This window comes from Xyrauchen texanus, chromosome 46, assembly GCF_025860055.1.
Source record: "Xyrauchen texanus isolate HMW12.3.18 chromosome 46, RBS_HiC_50CHRs, whole genome shotgun sequence".
Lineage (NCBI taxonomy): Eukaryota > Metazoa > Chordata > Actinopteri > Cypriniformes > Catostomidae > Xyrauchen > Xyrauchen texanus.
The window spans coordinates 16874925-16896113 of record NC_068321.1 but is presented as its reverse complement, the minus strand read 5'-3'; the positions used below and the strand labels follow the sequence as shown (position 1 = coordinate 16896113).

At 41.8% G+C, this 21189-nt stretch overlaps 1 protein-coding gene and 1 long non-coding RNA gene across 2 annotated transcripts in view; both read right to left on the bottom strand.

Moving 5' to 3' along the window:
* Positions 1 to 347: 347 nt before the first annotated feature.
* On the bottom strand, positions 348 to 2019 carry LOC127638579 (uncharacterized). Its single transcript, XR_007969875.1, has 3 exons — positions 1887 to 2019; positions 566 to 726; positions 348 to 477 (listed from the first exon to the last, which is right to left on the bottom strand). It is a non-coding gene; the product is annotated as an uncharacterized LOC127638579 (long non-coding RNA).
* A 399-nt stretch (positions 2020 to 2418) lies between these two features.
* Positions 2419 to 21189, bottom strand: part of smc1b (structural maintenance of chromosomes 1B) — a 31467-nt gene continuing 12696 nt past the window's right edge. The window contains exons 11-25 of the mRNA XM_052119389.1: positions 11997 to 12182; positions 11696 to 11842; positions 9438 to 9575; positions 9201 to 9317; positions 8306 to 8412; positions 7802 to 7943; positions 7365 to 7510; positions 6825 to 6978; positions 6242 to 6337; positions 5912 to 6068; positions 5256 to 5410; positions 4621 to 4772; positions 4392 to 4461; positions 2665 to 2775; positions 2419 to 2517 (exon numbers count right to left, since the gene is read on the bottom strand). Of these exons, the coding sequence (XP_051975349.1) occupies positions 2419 to 2517; positions 2665 to 2775; positions 4392 to 4461; positions 4621 to 4772; positions 5256 to 5410; positions 5912 to 6068; positions 6242 to 6337; positions 6825 to 6978; positions 7365 to 7510; positions 7802 to 7943; positions 8306 to 8412; positions 9201 to 9317; positions 9438 to 9575; positions 11696 to 11842; positions 11997 to 12182 (1977 nt within the window). The remainder of the gene's footprint in view (positions 2518 to 2664; positions 2776 to 4391; positions 4462 to 4620; positions 4773 to 5255; positions 5411 to 5911; positions 6069 to 6241; positions 6338 to 6824; positions 6979 to 7364; positions 7511 to 7801; positions 7944 to 8305; positions 8413 to 9200; positions 9318 to 9437; positions 9576 to 11695; positions 11843 to 11996; positions 12183 to 21189) is intronic.

Genomic DNA, 21189 nt, shown 5'->3' with positions numbered 1-21189 from the left:
TATTGCTTTAAATGAACAAATCAAGCCAACTTTCTCTATAGCACATCAAAAGTTTAACTATAGAAATACACTTAATTTAATTAGAAATAAACCCTGCAAGTAAAATAAATAAAAAAAGACTGCAAATGCAGTTCGTGACATCAAAGCAAAACATTTAATTAAAAACAAGCACTGCCTTTTGCATAGGGAGGCGAGGGTTGGTTTCCTTCAGTACCTGATAATGGAAGTAAACTTTTTATTCATTAAATTAACTACACTAGTTTAGCCCATTATTTAAAACTGACAAATGAAGAAAACTAAAGGTATTCTATAATGCTTGTATTCATTATGTTAATGGTTTGAAAAACCTTCTGTTGAAGCCCAGACTTGAATATGTTCGGTGGGTCTCCTGAAATCACATATTAGATTTCTCATGGACATGTTTAGTCTGTGAATCTGAGCCAACAACAGGGTGGGGGTGTTTGGGAATAGGAACTCCTGCAATATGGAAGGGGAAACCATAGTAAATAAAAGTAAATATTCATTTATTTGAATTTACACTCTCAACTCACTTTTCTCAACTCACCGTTCCTGAAATTGTCTTGTAGTTTGGATGGAATGTTGTTTTCTTCCAGGTAAGAACAACCTGTCTCGCACCAGCTCCAAAGCCTGTAATCCCATCCACAGTATGTCCTTTTCCCTCTCCAAGTCCTTCAGTTTCTTTTTTTCTCTTCAGTTATTCATTCTCTGGGAAAATTCATTGGAATAGGACAGTAACTGAATTTTTTCTTTCAAATGTCACATTGATTAGATGTACTGCAAACTAGAGTGCTTGTATAAATGCCTGTATTACTGCATGTTGCCTGTATTACTTTTCTGGGCAAACAAAATAAATGTAGATTGCATTGTCTTTTTTAAGTAGTTGTGAACCAAAAGGAAAGGAATGTAGTGTTGTACTGTGATATTGGTCACGAACCCCGCTCCCTCGCTCCGCCCCCTCGAGCTTCCACGCTCGTTTTGCTCCCTCGAGCTCGCACGCTCGTTTTGCTCCTACGAGCTCTCATGCTCGTTAGCAGGTCTCCCTCCTCGGGCTCGCATGCCCGCTCTCCTATCACCAGTATTAGTTTCACCCGCTCTCAGTCACCACATTAGTTCACCTGCACTCGTCTCAATCACCACATCATTGTTTACACCTGCACTCGCCTCTATAAATACCACAGCACATTTGTCTCACTCCGGTTGGTTATTGTATTTAGTTTCCCGTGTCTTTGCCCCCCGCTAGTCTCGTCTAGTTTTGAACTCCTCTTGTCCTCCTCATAGCTTGCCAGCTCCCCTTGTTCCCCTGTCTTTTGCTCCCCACTAGTCCCGTCTAGTTACTCTGATCCTGTTTCCCGGCTTCGACCCCCCCCACTCTCGTTGACCACTCTCTCCCGGATTTGCCCCTTTACTCCACTTTGATTCCCCGGCTTTTGACCCTACACTTCCCTCGACAACTCTTCACTGGATTTTCCCTGTTTGTACTTTTGCCTGCACTGCTATTAATAAAAGCAGTTTCCTCCGACATTGTGACTGTCTCATCTTGTGTGTGTGTGTGTGTGTGTGCGGGTTACAGATATGTGCGAGTATGAAAATAGACTTCAACTTTAAAAGATGTAGTCTTCTATATTTTTAAGTTTAATGCAAAACAGTCAGATTAAAACTTAAAATGAGGTAAAAATTGATGTTCAAACCAACAAAAAATGATTTGAGCAGCAGCACGAGACATTTCAAAACTGTTGAAGCATTTAATATTTCCAATATAGATTCACTTACACCAAACCTGTTGACTGAAATAACAGGCTCATATTAAATTACAAGCAATCACAATAAATTACAAAGCAAATCGAGAGAATAATTGCGACACTAACCCAGAGGAAGAAACGCAAGACATCCAGAATGTTAAGAATGTTCCTGAGGGGGACAATGACCGCTGTGTAGGAGATGGAGGAAAGATTATATTTTGGAAGAGAAGAAATTTATAGACCGAGAAGACAAGAGGAGAGGCAGGGAAGGTAAATAGAAGAGAGAGAGAGTACTGATGATTCGCTGTCAAACCCCACCCTAGTGAGAGAGAGAAAGATGTCACAGTTCACACAACTACTAATAAAGACAGGGACGTTAAGAGAAGTTTGAGAATAGATGAAAAATAAACAGAGAACAAATGAATGGATTAAACTGCTTTTAATATTCAACAAGAGCAAATATTAAACATTTGGAATATTTAACAATAACATAAAACTGCTGCTTGACACGAAACACTAAAAGTTTTGTCTCAAAACCTCTTTAAAAAGATTGAAATGTCAGTACAAACAGAATGTAGCATACATAATGAAATAATATTTTGAACATTTGTAATTGTTTTTTAACATTTAACAATAATGAAAATTTTATCCGATAACATTATAATTTCTCCTTCTCTCGATCTGTGCCATTCTCTTCGTTCAGTGGGTAAGGGGTTAGGTCCAAGGTGAGAAGACGGCTGAACATGCATTCATCAAACTGTGAAGACAACAGAAAGAGTTGCATGGAAAGAAATAATGAGGGAAGATCTGGACAAATGAATTAAAAGGCCTCCAAAATTTGAAAGACTTTTACATTTCGCATGGGTAATAAGAAGACACAGTTAAAGTGTGTTTATGTGTGTACCATTGAGTAAACCCCAAGCAGAGCATCTGCCCGTGAGTAGAACTCCTCTTTTAGAGAGATGACAATGATTTGGCTGCTCTCTCTGGACATCTCACGGAAAAATCCTGTAACCTGCATGGAAACAGACAACATTATTCTCCTTACATACTTCAAGAGAATATAAAAACAACAGATGTGGTTGAAACTTCAGAAATTGACTTTTCCATTGGGGGGGGGGGTCAATATTTTCTCTACGTTTTGGCCTTTCATCCAAACTGAAATGCCATTTTTGACAGCAATTTATCGAAGTGGATACATTTGAAACTGCCATTTTTGCATTGTAGTGTGGACAGGGAAAATGGAGATATATGAGAACTATGACATATTTGTTGTACTGTGACAGTTATGTGATCCACTCAACACAAAACAATCAAGATGGTGGCCCATGTTGTAGCGGTGTTGTTGTGCCTGTTATTCACTTTGACGGCATTGTTTAAGATAAATGTTACTTTGTACAAAGTAACATTTGATAACAGATGAATGGAAATATCGGTTATCGGCAAAATCAACACTGATAGCTTTTCCCCTTTGCGTCTGGTGCTGAAGTTGCTCGGAAGGGTCCGCTATCGTTATACAGTATCAGAGCGGCCTCAAGAGGTGAAATAAAAGTATCACTTCACTGGTGTTTGTTTTGATACATGAGACTACACTCTGCATGGAGTGGAACACTTCAGATGCGGAATAAAAACACATCAACAACGAAAAGGTATATATACAGTACACATTGTCATATCATTATAAAGTAATTCATTTGTTGATTAGATGCATTAGTAGAGCAGTATGTTTGCCGACAAGGCTAAGAGGACATCAGCTTCTTATTTATTTATTTTATGCACACTGGTTGAAATTGAATTGCTCTTTTTTAACTGCCAGGATAGGATTGTTCTATGCAATAATACAACTGTGCTGAATGGTTTATGTATTAATTGCGCCCTCTTGTGGACTAAGGAAACAACGTCAATTTAAAAATCAGCTGACTTTAAAATTTGAATATTAGTTCATATATATTAATATATATATATATATAATATATTTTAAAATTATTTAAAAAAGTACAATATATTTTCATGGTTCAGTCAGTACTGTTTATTTTTGTAATAAAGTTCAGCACTATTTTATTTTTGAGTGTTATTTTTTTCATTCAGTATCAATTTAAAAAAATCGGTTGATTAATCGGTTATAGCCCAATTTAGTTATCGGTATCTGTAAAATCCACTATCGGTCGACATCTAATCCGGATTAATGTGGAAGTAGCCAAAGTGACATTTTATTACCTTTATGAGTGCATATTTTTATAACCATATAAAATATGCATTATGTCATCCGTTATCATCTGAATAATTAGATCTAATGTTATATGATGACACATATAACCAGGCAGAGAATTCAATATCATTAATCATATGTTACAAATAAATACATGAAAGAACAACGTAATAACACAAACATTTTCTTGCCACCCACATTGAGTTTTTCTCAAGTTTTGGGGGCATTTTGAACACTTTAGGTGGCATTTGTTTCCTGAGTCCCTGTTCATTTCTGACCCTGGAAGGGGCATTGAGGTGGTAAGGCTGGTCTTACAGAAAAAACATTATTTTTCATGTAACCTAAAAAAACATATTTGAAGCTAAGATCAAGTAGAAATAGATCATTGAGGTAACAATTAATATTTATAATTTACAGTGTACCTTGCCGATGTTTGTGTTGTCCAGGGCAGCATCCACCTCATCAAGCACAAAGAATGGAGCTGGTCGAAAGCTAAGATTAAACAAAACAATACAGCTGGTTCTCCTGAAATCTACACATTGTTTCAGTCTGTTGTATTTACTTTCATTGAAATTGATTGATTTTTCACCCACATCATTTACGTCTGTCTTTACAGTAAGTCTGTATATGGGTTTATGTTGAATTTTTCACCTGTGAATGGCAAAGACCAGAGCAAGAGCAGCAATGGACTTTTCTCCTCCTGATAAATTGTCCATAGCCATGAATCTTTTACCAGGAGCCACACAGTTATAATTGATGCCATCCAGGTAGGGCTCATTTGGATTCTCAGCACTGAGGATGGCCTAGATATGTGTACATTGTTCATACAACAACAACAACAACAACAACAACAACAAAATTAAGTGAATGATTAAGTGAGTATGTGAGTGAATTAATATGTAATTGAGTGAGTGATTAACTGATTGAGTGTATGAGTGAGTGAATTAATGGATTTATATTTCAACCAAATGAATGGTATAGTTCAACCAAAAGTGAAAGTTCTGGCATTATTTACTCACCCTCATGTCATATAGTATGTATAACTTTCTTTATTCTGTGGAACACAAAAGGAGATGTTAGGCAGAATGACAGCTTCAGTCAAATTAAATTTCATTGTGTGGGAAAAAAAGAAAAAAAAAGTAGTGACTGAGGCTACCATTCTGCCTAACATCGCCTTTTGTTTCACAGAAGAAAAGGTCATAAAGGTTAAACAACATGAGGGAGAATTAGCATTTTTAGGTGAACTATCCCTTTAAGAATTAAATGAACCCTACAGAAAGCCTGACCTGTGCACTGGCGTTCCTGCAGAGTTTTTTATAGATCTGGTCGATGGTGACAGACACTTGTTCAAAGCACTGGCTAAACAGATGGAAGCGTTTGGCCTTCACCTGCTCAAACTCTTGACAGCATTTCTTAGTGGTGTGTGTGCTGGTCTCAAATGCTGATCCACAGGGTATGGAGGGGTAATGACAGGGGTAATGACACACAGACATGATCAATGGAATGTTTCATGTGACTAAGAATGACAGGTTACACAGAAAATACATTCAAACAAATGGAAATTATAACATTATAAAGTGCTAGATGATATTGTGATGATGAGTATATTTGTAACCTAACCATACTTCAGGAACAAAACTGTTAAAAAATGTCCCGTAAGTTAGCTGATCTCACAAAAACTTTCTGAGATATCCCCAGAGGGAAAAGCATTTTTATTTTATGGTTAGTTATCTTTAGTATTACAGTTTGTTTCATTTAAAAACTAAATAATTCTATGGTGATTCCCCATTAATTTAGCTTGGTTAAAATGCATGTGTGGCTTTGGTTTTACTACCTTTGTAAATAACAGCAAACTAATGTCTTAATGTCTAATGTTCAAATTGAAAACTGCAAAAAAGGGTCGTTTTAGGGGTATAAAAAATGTGTGTGCATTGTCCTGTACCATCCATGACTTCGCGGAAGCTGTCCTTCACTTCTCTCATCTTTTCTAGTGCTTTCAGGTTGGGAGCTCTTGACACCATGATCATACACTCCAGAGAGGAGACACCTTCTTTGAGTTTCTCTAACTCAGCCTCCACTTCACTCTCTTCAGTCAGGGCCTACACACACACTCACAAACACAACTAAGGTACTGCAAATGATTAACATACTAATAAAGTAGAACTTAACTGCAACATATATCAGTCAATTTGATTGACATCCCTGATGTAGTGCAATGAAAAGCAGATCAAGCATTGTTAGCTCTAAGTGAGACTGCTGTACATGTTTTTACCTTAAGGCCCCTGTCCAGTGCTGAATAATCAAACACTATCTGTGCCTCTCGTTCATAAATGTGCAGTGTGCTGATGCTTTGAGATTCAGAGTCCAGCTACAGTTGAGACATAATTACAGTAAAGATTAGCTATCAAAAGAACCCCATTTTTAATATCTATAAAAACTAAGTACATACCGGAAGTTAGCAACACTGCTGAAATCGCCTGCAGCACCTTTAAAGTTGATGTAATTTTTTTTTATAACATTTTATATACTTATTATAGAGAGAAATCTAAGTAAGCCATTTGTTGGTTGATTTCACCTAAAAGTGTAACATACTGGCACTATGCTCCTATCAAAACATTACTGTTTGTTTGATCAGCCCATCCTGCCCAATCAACACTGGCTCAACCAATGGCATGAGTTTATGGTGGTACAATCTGTTTGTACAACCAAAAAAGATAGGGTGAAATTTATGGAATCAGTGATTAGATTTGCAATTCCATTTGGTGATATAAGTGGTGCAGAAATTACACTTCAGCTATTAGGGAACAATCTGTGCTGCTTTCCTTCCAGTTAAACCTGGTTCTCTCTGTCTGTACCTGGATGTCACTGATGTCATCCAATGCACCTGACAGCAGTCTCAATGGTAGGGCCTCTATTTTACAGCCCAGCAGCATGTTGTGTTTGCCCAGTCTGAGCTGTTCTAGGGCTGTCTCAGTGCTGATCGTTTCCTTCTGAAGCCTCACCAGCACCCTGCAGAAACAGCCAATAAAGATATAAAAATGTATACGGCTGCTGAGTAATGTGCTGTAAAACATTTAAAGATTTTAAGCATCATTTATCAGATCAACTATTAATTATGATCAGAGATCCCACACATTTTGACCAATGCATTTCCATTACCTTTCCATTAGTTTCTGATTTCCTAAAGTATTTTAGGAAATCATTCACTATTTAATCAAGTTTTGCTATATACAAAGCAATATCCAGCGATGAGCTAAACTACAAAAATGTATATTCATTAAAGACAGTTCAATGATTTTTCAGATTGTTTACATTTTCCATTAATTTTTAGGCCTGGAAAGTATTAAATTCCCTGATATTTCTGTAAGGGACCTGTATCATGTTCTGAGACTCACCTGCTTCTCTCCTGGAGGCCTTTAACTTTACTGTCAAGCTCAGCCTTTGCATCATTAATCGAAGTTGTCTTTTCCACTAGTTTGTTGTTTAGTTCCATGAGTTTAGACTGAGTCTCCTCCACAGCTATCATAAATCTGTCCTCCTCCTTGAGGAGAAGTGAAGAATAGACTGCAATACTTAAAGGGAAAGTTCACCCAATAATCAAAATTCTGTCATTATTTACTCTCCCTAATGTAGTTCTAAGCCTGTATTACTTTCTTTCTTCCATACATTTAAAGTGAATGGTGACTGAGGCTAACATTCTGCCTAACATCTCCTTTTGTGTTCCACATAAGAAAGAAATTCATACAGGTTTGAAGCAACATCACGGTGAGTAACTCAAAATAACCAGGACACAGAACTTTGTTGAATATAAAAGTGGAGTGAGTAAGTTTGCCTCTTTCAGGCTGAAAATTATGTTCTTCTCTTTTTGGATGGTGTCTTCAATCTTCTTCATCTGTTTAATATGTTTCTCCAGCTGGGCCTGCTCATACTCCAGCTGAGTACTGAGACGGGTACGCTGGGACTCAAACTGTAGGCTGAACATTCAGGACATTTAATTAGCAAGATTTAGTTCATAGCATATTTCATGCTGTATTACACAGCTCTCTGGAGTAATTGATTCTACTTGGTAAATCACGTCAATCTCTGGTCAAATATATATCTATATTTTTTTTTATATAACATTTTTTGCAAACTAAAACGCTTTAGGATAACACAAAACCCTGATGCTTCCTGATCATCCTGTTGGAGTTTATTTTGCTGTAATAACCAGCTAACTGTACATTATCCTTTACATACTGTGCAAATGCAATTCAGTTAATTAACTGTTATCAATTTGTGAAGTTAGTTCCTGGTATAGATAATTAACATGGGCAGCTTGTATTTGTGCAGGTCTCACCGCTTCTTCTCAAGATCCTGTTGTAGTCTGAGATAATCCTGTTCGTATTCACGGATGTTTGCAACACCGATATCTGCACAGAAGTCTGCAAACACAGCATCCTCTATCTGCAGGAGAGATCAATCCACCAAAGAGAAAAACATACTATATTAAAGGTAAAGAGAATGATTAGAAAGGGTTTCCATGACTGTGGTTTACATTAAGGGAAAATGTTCCAGTGACCAAGATTATATGCACTTAAGAATGCGTTTTATTCCAAGGTTTTTGAAGAAAGACGGTTTTCTTACTTCGCTTAAGTGATTAAGAGAAAGTGGTTTAACACACCTAGGTTTCTCCATGAACAGACTGAATAAGAAATTTCATAGGATGGAGCCTAACAAAACAGCGGAAAGATTTCAACATTTCTAGGAGTAGTGGGAAAAATACATATACTATAATCTATACCCATTTATACACAACAATGTCAAATATCGAATGTCCCTCATGTTCGCGTACTGTATATGCCCTGGTACATTGGGGGAATCCTAGAGTTTGACGTCAGAGGGGAAACCCCACAATTGCAATGCAATTCCGCTGCAGGTTGTGACAGAAAGTTAAGGAAACTAAAACAGCAATTACTCTGGAATATCTGGAATTAAAGCAAAGACAAACTGAGAAAACAATTGCAAAATTTTCATCTGAGCCCATGTTTGTTATTTACACAAGCATCACAGGGAAATAACATTGCTGTGGAGAAAGCTGCTTACTGACTGAGCCGCATGTATATGGAAGTAAAAAGTATGGCATTTATACAGTGCATGTAAACCAGAAGGCTGCTTTTCCACAATAACCCTGCTTTCCTGCAATAAATTGCTTTCTGATATCCATGTAAAGCAGACAATGAAAATCAAATGACCTGATGGATTTTGTCTCTGACAGCCTTCATCTCATAGTCTTTTAGTTCAACACTCTCAGTCTGTATCTCAATCTGAGCTTCAAGGTTAGAGAGCTCACTCCCGAGTTTGGAAATCACCTGTAATTTACACAAACACACACATACACACCAAGATATGGTTCACAACAATTGTTTAAATGTAAAGGATTGAGTTTAAAAAAGTGAGAAAAAGAACAAGAAACAGTGTTTGTGACTTGCAGCCTGACTAGCTGGGATGTTCTTCTTGCATATGGAGTCCAGTTCTGAGTTAGAATATTTAAGGCGAGTCTGGATTCCCTGAGACTGAGCCCTGATTTGCTTCAGCTCCACCTCCTTACGTCTCAGCTTCATCAGATTCTACACATACAGTATATCAACATACATTCAGGCAATACTGCACATAACAAAACACTAATATTGTGGATGAACTAGGTATGACGCAATAAATAAAACAATAGGAATCTCTTCAAATCTCTTCCATGTTAATCTGAGATTATGCCCTAGCTAACTGTGACCGTGACACATGACTTAAAATTTTAATGGTCACTTGGTTTGTAATTCTGTTGCTTCATGCTAAATTTAAATTGTATTGGTCCAAAATCATGCTCCACAAACGTGTATTAAACATCAAATAAATCAGATTGGCAGCTTTTTGTTGCTTTAAAGGGGTCATATAATGGTACATGCACTTTTTCAAGTTGATTGTACTGAAATGTGTGTTAGCTGTGCCTGTACACAACCATCCTATTATGATAAAAATCCATCCAGTGTTTTTGTTTTAATCTCCTTATATATTTTCCCCTGCCTCAAATCGAGCCGTTCGACCGTGTGACGTCACACGGTCGGACGCCTCCCAGGATTGTTGATTGACAGCAGTGTTTCAACACAGACCGCCGCCGTGGCGAGCTGTCAATCATAGTCCGTCATCATTGTTAATACACTGGAGCAGAACGGCGCCTAAGCGATTGTGGTTTTCTGTTCTTCGGTGTAATAACGAACACAGCAGTCATTTTGATGTTCCTAAATCTGAACCGCTGAAGACGCAGTGGCTGAGTTTTGTTTACGATGGGAATATTCCCCACGCAACGTCAATGCGTTCATGTTTGCGTGAATCATTTTTCAACAGACTGCTTTATAAACGAGGGTCAGTATAAAGCTGGTTTTGCTAAGAAGATGCTGCTGAAAAAAGATTCGGTACCAACTATTTATATTACCTCTGCACCTCCAGAAGAAGTAAGTGTAACGTTTTATTAACCTTTATATTAATCTTTGCAAATCGCTTGCTCGCTTCACAATGAATGTGGCTAATGTTTACACTCAGGGTACATTACGGCATGTTTTCCATAACGTTACGACGTTCTCAATATAATTCATAATCCCACGTTTATAATGAACAACGCGTTATGGTTATTGTGTTATTAAAAACTGTGTACGCAGGTGTTACAGTTAACATGGTAACACTAAGTTACACCTGGTTTACTTGTATGTTACTGATTAACTCTTTCCCCGCCAAACACAGAATTTTCCGGGTTTCCGTGTTTTAGGTGTTATACGGTAAGGAAGACCCCTGCGCATGTTTTGAAAGAGTACGCAACTCTTTGATCAAAGAAACAGACTGCGATCCTCTCAAACATGAAGAAATGGAGTATTGAGAAGCTCAAAATATCAGACATAAACATGCCTTTTTCTCAGCTTTTTGTCTGAAATGTTGTTTTTTGACAAAACCGACCTCTGTTCAAGTCGCAATAAAAAAGAACAAATGAAGATAAAATAAAATCGTTTTTTTGCCTAAAAGCAGAGGCTCAGATCTTTATTGTGATATATAGCATCTCCATATATTCATGGAAGAAAATATTCTGCAGGCCATTAAAGTTTAGCGAAAATCGTCAAAAACCCTGGCGGTGGCTGGCAACTTTTTTTAAAAAACGCTGGCGGGGAAAGAGTTAAGAAGTAATGTCAAAAAAACAGTTATACGGAGAATAACTCCAGAACGGAGGGGCGGGGTGACCAAAGCTCATTATCATTTAAAGTCATATGCTCTGAAACGGCGTGCTGAAAACAGAGCTGTTTTTGAGCAGGTAAAATTAGTGTTTTCTTAAAATACTAATGAGAATTTTTAATAAAAGTATATTACAAAGTTTTCATTTAGACCCTAAAGATTCATATTAACTTGTACAAAAATGGCATTATATGACCCCTTTAAACAACTTTAAAGGAATATAAAATATGCAAATATGTTTTGCCTTAATTAGGGACAATATACAGCATCTACTATTTTAGAATTTATAACCTAACAAGCCAAACTTCTTTTTTTAATGTTTTGCTTAAAAAGTGTGTTTGTGCATTCTTTCTTTAAAATAAATGCAACTTCGTTTGATATTATGTTTTTTAATGCACTGATCCATACATTTTTAATTGTGGATTTTAAGTGTCTAAACTGAATAACTATGGGTCTATTTGCAACCTTTGAAACTTACACGCAGCTCAGATGCCAGCTGCTCCTTTTGCTCCCTTAGTGTGTTCATGTCTTTATCCTCCCAGCGCCGAGCTTTACTGCGCAGGTCCACAGAGCCCCCTGAGATCACCCCAGACTTGCGGAACAAGGTTCCATCAAGAGCCACCGTCTATCCAGCCAAGACATTTTTACATTTACCGGCAAAGATTTTTACAAAAAGGCATAAATGTATACAATTAAAAAAAACCTGTTCACATAGGCACTCTGCTCAACATCATTGCTCTAAAATGATGATCTTATGTCAAGCAGATGCTTGCACTCACCTGATGGCGCTCTGGGCCATCAAAGGCGATGTGTCGGGCATCTCTCAGAGTCTCACAGACCAGGGAGTTCCCGCACACATACTGCACCACCCTCTTCAGCTGAGGGGCATTCTGAGCACATTGAACCACATCAACCAACATCTTGGCTGTCCGCACTTCCCTTAGACGCTCGTTCAGGGGGCGCACCTGAAGGCAAAGAACAATTTATAATGTTAAAAATTAGTCATTTATGGTGACATTTGATAGTAAATTATGCTAGATTATTCTTCTGTTTTTCCTTTGGGTATTTTTAACTGTATGAAAAGCCATTTGGCACAGTGATTCCTGCACCTCTATTCAGGAGCAGCCCTGCACTGCTATGAAAACAGCATTGTTTTGTTTAGAATGAGGATAAGAACAATTCTCCTCCCACTGCAAAAATCCATTTAAAAAAAATCCAAAATCAAGTTAAACCATTTAAAGGCAATGCTACCAAATACTAATTAAGTGTAAGTAAACTTCTGACCTACTGGGAATGTGATGAAAGAAATAAAAGCTGAAATAAATAATTCTCTCTACTATTATTCTGACATTTCAGATTCTTAAAATAAAGTATGACCTAAGAAAGTTGTCTATGATTAAATGTCAGGAATTGTGAAAAACTGAGTTTACATGTATTTTGCTAAGGTGTAGGGCTCCACGATTTGGACAAGAAGTCATATTGCGATTATTTTGAAAAATATTGTGAACTGCGATTATGATGGTAATGTTTTCCACATGTTCAACTGCAAAAAGGCTGCTGGGGTTTTCACACTTTAGCCTTCTTAAAAAGAACCAAACTGAGACCTTTTTTCAGTTCAACTACAAACAAATAAATATATAAACAGTGAAACAAAGTCGTCTTCATATCCAAATGTTACCATCCACCATGTACCTGTTTTTGTCCATTTTAAGATAAGGTCTCAGCCCACTAATCATCATCATTTGTTTTTGAAACACAGTCTACTTGAATATTAGGGATGCTCCAGTCAGGATTTTTAGTCTTCCACAATGTAAAGATAGAAATTCACTATTATCACCTTTTCTAGGATCAGTAAATGTTTCCCAAAGTCTAATTGTAAGGTTGACTTAAATAATTAGTCCCCATAGGTTGAGTATTCATTCATTTCATATTTCTATATTCATAATTTTACATTTAAAATATTAATCTTATAACATTATTTATGCATTTGCATCTGCTGTGTTTATTCCTGCTCTGTGAAAATACACCTAATAATTGCCACTTCAGATGCAGCTTCTGTTCCACCTTTGCTGTGTAAAGATGGCGTTAGTCTAAATAGGTTAAGTGTTCATTGAAAAGGGCATTACATCCTTTAAACTCTCATCCTCCACAATATTAATCAGCTGGTAGACTGTGGCTTCCACTTTGATACAGCAATTGTGAGCTGCGTTCGTGATTTGTGTCAGAGCATCAACGGCAGTGTCCAGTGCTGCTTTGAACTCCACAGGAAAAGTGGAGTGATATTTAAGACTTGGCGTGCTTCAGTGGTAATTAAAATACACTGATAATACATGATTTCTATCACAAGTCTTATCTGGGCTTGTTTTGTACATCAAATAATAAAGCTAAAAGGTCCTTTCCCCATAATTTTATCACTGACAGCACTGTTGTGGTGTGTCCGTCATAGAGATGCACCGATCAACCGGCCAGGGACCGGAATTAGCCGATTTTCTGCATGCTTGGCCGGACCTGTGACAGGCCGGTCAGCCTCACGTCTTTCTGATTCCAAGCCAGTCCGTTTTGTTGCCAGCAGCGCAGGCAATAACGTCACAGCCACACGTAAACATGCCATTGGCGTGGAAGATCTTCACTGTGAGTGAAGAATATATATAAAGTTCGAAATGTGTAATAATTGTAAGGCCAAAGTAAACCGTGAGGGAACCACCACAATAACTTTCGGAACAACAAACCTAATTAGACATTTAAAACACCATCACCCAGCTGAAAATGCCCATTTTAAAAAAGAAGCTAAAAAGGGAAAGCGGCTAAAGCTAGCCAGAACACAGAGCCAGCCACAAGTCAGCAGCCTCTCCTATCATCCCTTGGAATGAGCAGCGAAAAGACCAAAGCAATTACGAGGAAAATTATGCAATTCATGGCCCTGGATGACCAGCTGTTCTCCATAGTTGAGGCAGAGGGTTCAGAAATCTGATACATTTCCTCGATACAGAGTAGGAGGTACTTTCCGACATCGCGTTGCCCGAGTTGTTTAATCTTGTGTCATGTCACACAAACAGCCTGTTATCTGTCAACATTTGGGTACACAAATCCGGGTGAGGGGAAGTGGGATGCTGGATGGCAGAGGCAGGCTAAATACTATACAAATTGTGCCGTTGTGATTATTGATTGCTGAGTAATGTAATTTTTCCCACCGTGTCCGATATTAAAATCAGTGTGACACACATTGCAAAAGTCGTGGGCATTGTCGATATGGCTTCGGGATATGAAATTAAATTCTTCCATCCAGATGTTGTTAAATGTACATGTATATTTTGTTTTTTTCACCGGAGCACCAGCTGAGTCTTCTCCTCCCATCTACCAGTGATGCTTGATTTAACATCCCGCGTCTACTGCCTGTGCAGATATCAACAGCGCAACTGGGTTGTAGGTTGCCAGGTTGAGGTCATAAATGATTTGTAATGTGTATGATGTGTCGATTGTGTGAGTAGGATGCGTTTCATTCAAGATCTGGCATCTGGACAACCTTGGAATAATATATTGATGTGATTATTCATATAACGTGGTTTGGGCCATACAAATTACGGGAGTTTTTTTGGGAGAAATAACAAAACGGGAGACTCCCGGGAAAAACGGGAGTGTTGACAGATATGGTTACAAGCCGTTCCCGAAGCAGTGCTCAGTTTTACAACTGATATTTGGACATCTAACCTAAGTTGAGCGTATTGGACACTTCAGTTTTTCAGATCTTTGGAATTGTTTTGTTAGACGAGTAATAAAGAGAAAAAGGTCCATTTATAAAAATAGTGGAAAATGACATTTGTTATATAAAGCAACTCATTTGCAGTTAATTATTATTTCTACCTCTTTCCAGACACAGAGCACTTTATTTTGAGGGTTGTGTAAGTGAGAGAAGATCCTGTAACTTAGTGCAGTTTGGGGGAAATTGTAGTTTAATAATTTATTTTATTATGAAAATAAAATGTTGCATTGAAGAAAGGTAGATTTTGTTTGTATATGCGGTCAATAAAAGTTCTTAGAAAGAAAATCGGAATCGGAAAAATCGGTATCGGCAGGTCACACTTGCAAAAAATCGTAACTCGGAATCGGCCAAGAAAATTGCAATCGGTGCATCTCTAGTCCGTCACGGTAATGACTCCGGGCAGACACATTACAAAGGTTCAGCCCTCCCAACAAGTGTTTATGCTGTTGTTTTCTCTACTTTCACTCAAATTATGAATTCCAAAATACCACTGTCCTGGTCACAACAGCAAAGTCTGTGGGTAATAATAGCCATTTTCTATACTTTTGAGGCATAAGCAATTAGGAAATAACATTTACTACCCAGGAACAAAAATTGTGTTACATAGTGTAATTGTGACCTCTTCTGGAGATGCCACTAGGTGGCAACAAATGAAAGTCTAATGTGCTATGAGCGAGTGTGGCAGCGGGGGCGTGGTCAAGCGCCCGTCCGGGAGAGAGAAGCGGTAAGGGCGCTCACACCTGGGCCAAATTATGACTAACACCTGTCTCTAATTGCAGTAGAGTGAGGAGAGCGGTGAAAAAGCCAGCGTCGCAGAGCAGAGGGAGTCGACCAGAACAAGCCAACCCACTGCGCTTATGTTATTGTGTGTTGATTTTGTTATAATTATTTGTGAGACAGACATTAAAAACCTTACCTTTTTCCCTGGAACCTTCGCTTCCTGTCCTCCTTCCCGTGAGGGTTCTACACTGGTGCCGAAACCCGGAGATTAAAAAAAAAAAACCATAATAATGGAACAGAGTCGCCCCATAGAGTCCTCCCAGCTGGCTGAAGTCCTCCAGTCCCTCGCGACACTCCAACAGAGCCACCAACAATCCCTGCTTGAGCTCCGGCAAGACCAGGATCGCCGCTTTTTGAAATCATGCGGGCCCAAGCAGAGGACCGGCTCGCCATCCGAGCCTCCTCAGCCAGGAGGCCGCTCCAGCCGCAGCCGCGACCCCCGACACCCACGCCACATTGCCCCCACCGCGCTACAGAAGATGGGGCCGGGCGGATCTACCCAGAGGCCTTCATCGACCTCTTCGAGAGGACGGCGGAGATTTGGGGGTGGCCCCAAGACCAGTGGGCAGCCCGATTAGTCCCTCTCCTGTCCGGGAAGCACAACTCGCGGCCCAACAACTGCCGGCAACAAGCCTCCTGGCTTACAACGATCTGCGAAGAGCCATCCTGCAACGGGTTGGTCGGTCCCCAGAGGAAAGTCGCCAACTCTTCCGGCCTTAAAACTGGAGAAATCCGACCGCCCGCTCGCGTTCGCCCAACGGCTCCGTGATGCGTGTCGGAGGTGGCTGCTTGCGCTGGACCGCAGGCGCCGAGGAGCTCGTCGACCAGGTGGTACTGGAGCAGTTTGTCCAGCGCTTGCCCCGAAGACGGCCGAGTGGGTCCAGTGCCACCGCCCGGGCGCCGCTGGAGGAAGCCGTCCGGCTCGCGGAGGACCACATGGCGGCGATTCCGAGGGCGGATGAGCCCTCTCTGTCTGTCTCCCCTTTCCCTGTGTCTTCCCCTGTTTTTTTTCCCTCCCCTCTTCCCTCTCGCTCTGCTCTCTCCCCAGGGTCCGCTCCTGCCCCCCGCAGGCGTGGAGCTGCTCAGCGCCCAGCTCCCCGGTCTTGGGAACGCCCACCAAGCCCTTCTCCATCCTTCAGCCGCCTCCTCCTCAGGTGGGGCGCCGCCAGCACGGTGCGGCCGCAGCGCCTGGGCCGGTCTGCTGGAGGTGCGGAGACCGGACCACTTCCGGATCAGTGCCCGCTGATGGAAATAGGGGCGGTGGTACGGGTCTCCGATGCTCCACAGGCTGCCCCCGATCGGGTTGGAGCGCATCGGATTCCGTAAGAATCCAGGGGTACATACCAAGCTTTGTTGGATACCGGCTGTAACCAGACCACCATCCACCAACGCTTGGTTCAACCCGGGCTTTGGGCTCAGCTAAACTGGTGAGGGTAAGGTGGTACACGGGATATTCACAAATATCCCGTGGTGACTCTGGCGATCAAATTCAGGGGAGAAAAACATAGTGTAGAGGCAGCTGTTAGTCCTCGCCTCACCCATCCGCTAATTTTGGGTACGGATTGGCCGAATTTTAGAAAGTTATTGGAGGGAGTTTGTGCGGATGGGTCCTGCGCGAGAGTGAAGGGGTGTGTGATGTGCGATGCTTTGGCGGGGAGGCGGAGCCAGGGCCGCCCTCGACTGCTCCGAAGTGACGTGGGAAGGGGCGAGGTGGACGCTCCTCCTCTCCGGAATTCCCGGAGGGGACTTCCCTTGGAGCAGTCGCGGATGATACCCTTAAGCACGCTTTTGACCAAGTGAGAGTAATCGATGGTCAACAACTCCGCCGGGTGTCGCCGCCTCATATCCGTGATTTTTCGCTTATTAAAGATCGCTTATACAGGGTGACGAGGACGCTCAAACAAAGGAGGAAGTAACACAATTATTGATTCCACGGAGCCGCCGGGAAATGGTTTTCCAGGCGGCTCACTATAATCCTATGGCCGGTCACCTAGGGGAACGAAAAACACTTCTCCGCCTAATAGCCCGCTTCTATTGGCCGGGCATTGGCGGTGACGCCCGCAGGTGGTGTGCGGCGCGTCGCGAATGTCAGCTGGTAAACCCACCGCCACCCCAAAAGCGCTTTTGCGCTCTCTACCATTAATCGAGGTCCCCTTCGAAAGAATTGGGATGGACCTCGCCGGGCCATTAGAACGGTCAGCACGCGGACATCGCTCGCGTTAGTCCTAGTGGATTACGCGACGCGATATCCGAAGCAGTGCCTCTGAGCAACATCTCCGCACGTAGTGTTGCAGGGGCACTCTTCAAGATAATCTCCCGGTGGGGATTCCGAAAGAAATCCTCACCGATCAAGGCACAACTTTTATGTCACGGACACTTCGCGAACTTTACGAGCTCTTGGGCATTAAATCGATTCAAGACTAGCGCTTACTCATCCTCAGACAGATGGCCTAGTGGAACGGTTTAATAAAACGCCAAAAACATGATTCGTGAATTCGTGCACGATGACGCTTAGAAATTGGGATAAGTGGCTAGACCCCTGTTATTTGCGGTACGAGAGGTCCCGCAAGCCTCCACCGGTTCTCCCCGCTTGAGCTGCTGTACGGGCGACGCCTCGCGGTGTCCTCGATGTCATCCGTGAAAATTGGGAGGAGGGACCTTCTAATGCCAAAAATGAAATTCAATACGTTCTTGATCTTCGAGCAAAGCTCCACACACTGGGGCGATTAACACAAGAGCATTTGCTCCAAGCTCAAGAACGCCAACGCCGGCTGTATGACAGGGGTGCTCAGCTACGGAATTTGCACCGGAGATAAAGTGCTTGTATTACTCCCAACATCGAAGCTCAAAATTACTCGCCAAGTGGCAAGGACCGCTTGAGGTCACACGACGAGTAGGGGATCTCGATTATGAAGTCAAACGCATCGATAGAGGGGGCGCTAGCCAAATATATCACCTCAACCTCCTGAAATTGTGGAGGGAGGAGGCGCCTCTGTGACATTGGCCACGGTAGTTCCGAGAGGGCGGAGCTCGGACCGGAGGTAAACAAAACTACAATCTTAACACTCCGGTCACTTGTGGGGACCAGCTCTCACCGCTGCAGCTCACAGAGGTTTCCGAGTTACAAAAAGAGTTTGCGGACGTGTTTTCCTCTCCCGGGCCGTATCGAACCTCATACAGCACCACATCGAGACCGAGCCGGGCGCGGTGGTGCGTTGTCGCCTCTATCGCTAATCCGAACATAAAAAGAAAGTCGCTCGGAAGAATTAGATGCAATGCTCGATATGGGCGTAATAGAGGAATCCCACAGTGATTGGTCCAGCCCGGTTGTTCTTGTTCCCAAGAGTGATGGGTCGGTTCGGTTCTGTGTGGATTACAGGAAAGTCAACGCGTGTCTAAATTTGACGCTGCACTCAATGCCCCGTGTTGATGAACTGCTCGATCGGTTAGGTACTGCTCGATTTTACTCGACCCTGGATTTAACAAAGGGCTATTGGCAGATCCCCTTGACACCAATGTCCCGCGAGAAAACAGCCTTCACCACGCCGCTTGGATTACACCAATTTGTGACGCTTCCTTTCGGTTTGTTCGGGGCCCCAGCCACGCTCCAGCGACTCATGGATCGGATCCTCAGACCGCGATACCGCGACGCCGCTGCCTATTTGGATGACATTATCATCTATAGCAATGATTGGCAGCGCACATGCATCATCTGAGGGCCGCCCTGAGATCGCTAGCGACGGGCGGGCTCACGGCAAACCCTAAGAAGTGTGCGGTTGGGCGTGTGGAGGTACGGTATCTGGGGTTCCACTTGGGTCATGGCCAGGTGCGCCCCCAAATTGAAAAGACTGCGGCGACATGCGACTTGCCCTAGACCTAAGACCAAAAAGGGGGTGAGACAGTTCCTGGGGCTGGCTGGCTATTACAGAAGATTTGTGCCTAATTATTCGGACGCCACCAACCCGCTGACTGATCTCACTAAAAAGGGGGCTCCAGATCCGGTCCAATGGTCGGAGCAGTGTCAACAGGCGCTTACGCAGATTAAAGCTGCACTTTGTGGGGGCCGCTTACATGCACCTGATTTTTCTCTCCTTTTATTTTGCAGACGGACGCTTCAGACAGAGGGCTGGGGGCCGTACTCGCAGCTGGTGGAGGGGAGGAGCCCGGTGCTGTACATTAGTCGGAAGCTCTCCTTAAGGGAGACTAAGTACAGCACCGTGGAAAAGGAGTGTTTGGCCATCAAGTGGGCGGTCCTCACCCTCCGCTACTACCTGCTGGGGCGGGCCTTCACCCTCTGTTCGGATCATGCCCCACTCCAGTGGCTCCATCGCATGAAGGATACTAACGCCCGGATCACCCGCTGGTATCTCGCTCTCCAGCCTTTTAAATTCAAGGTGATCCACAGACCGGGGTGCAGATGGCTGCCGCCACTTCCTCTCCAGAAATGGGGAGTGGTAGGCAGGCCGGATGACGCCCGCCTGAGTCGGGCGGTGGGGGTATGTGGCAGCGGGGCGTGGTCAAGCGCCCGTCCGGGAGAGAGAAGCGGTAAGGGCTCACACCTGGGCCAAATTATGACTAACACCTGTCTCTAATTGCAGTAGAGTGAGGAGAGCGGTGAAAAAGCCAGCGGCCGCAGAGCAGAGGGGGTCGACCAGAACAAGCCAACCCACTGCGCTTATGTTATTGTGTGTTGATTTTGTTATAATTATTTGTGAGACAGACATTAAAAACCTTACCTTTTTCCCTGGAACCTTCGTTTCCTGTCCTCCTTCCCGTGAGGGTTCTACAGCGAGTCATTGAATCATTTGAAATGTTCACAACCAAAATCTACCAAAAGACTTTATAGTGTTTAAGCATTATAAGAACAAAGCAGATCTATAATTTCCATTCAGTTTGTGAACTGACTTTTCATCCAAAAAGACAACAATAATAGTCTAATAATAATAATAATAATGTGTATCAACAACATCCTTAACTTCTACATTATTAAAATTTGCATGTCAAATCTACAGACTTCAGTAGAAAGTAAGCATTACAAAAACAAAGCAGATGTACTGTATCATTTTTAACAGAGTTTAAACTGCTGAACATGACTTTTATCAGAAAAGACAACAATAATCAATCATGAGGGTGTAAGCGCCCTTAACCGCAGATGTTGTTTCACAATGCACAGCCGCCAGCACTAAAAAACAACTATACAAATTTGTTTATTTGACTCCTATTCCGAGTCAGATCATTACCATGTTTTTGTGCTTGTATTGAAAACCTTAATAGCAACACAGTCAAATGGTTATATTAATATTTTCCAGGACAAATTATAATTTTTCTAGGACATTTAAGTACTGTATTTCCATGACTTTTCCATGACTGGAAAACTGCACTGCAAAATTCCAGGTTTTCCAGGATGCGTGGGAACCCTGTCTTAGCACACA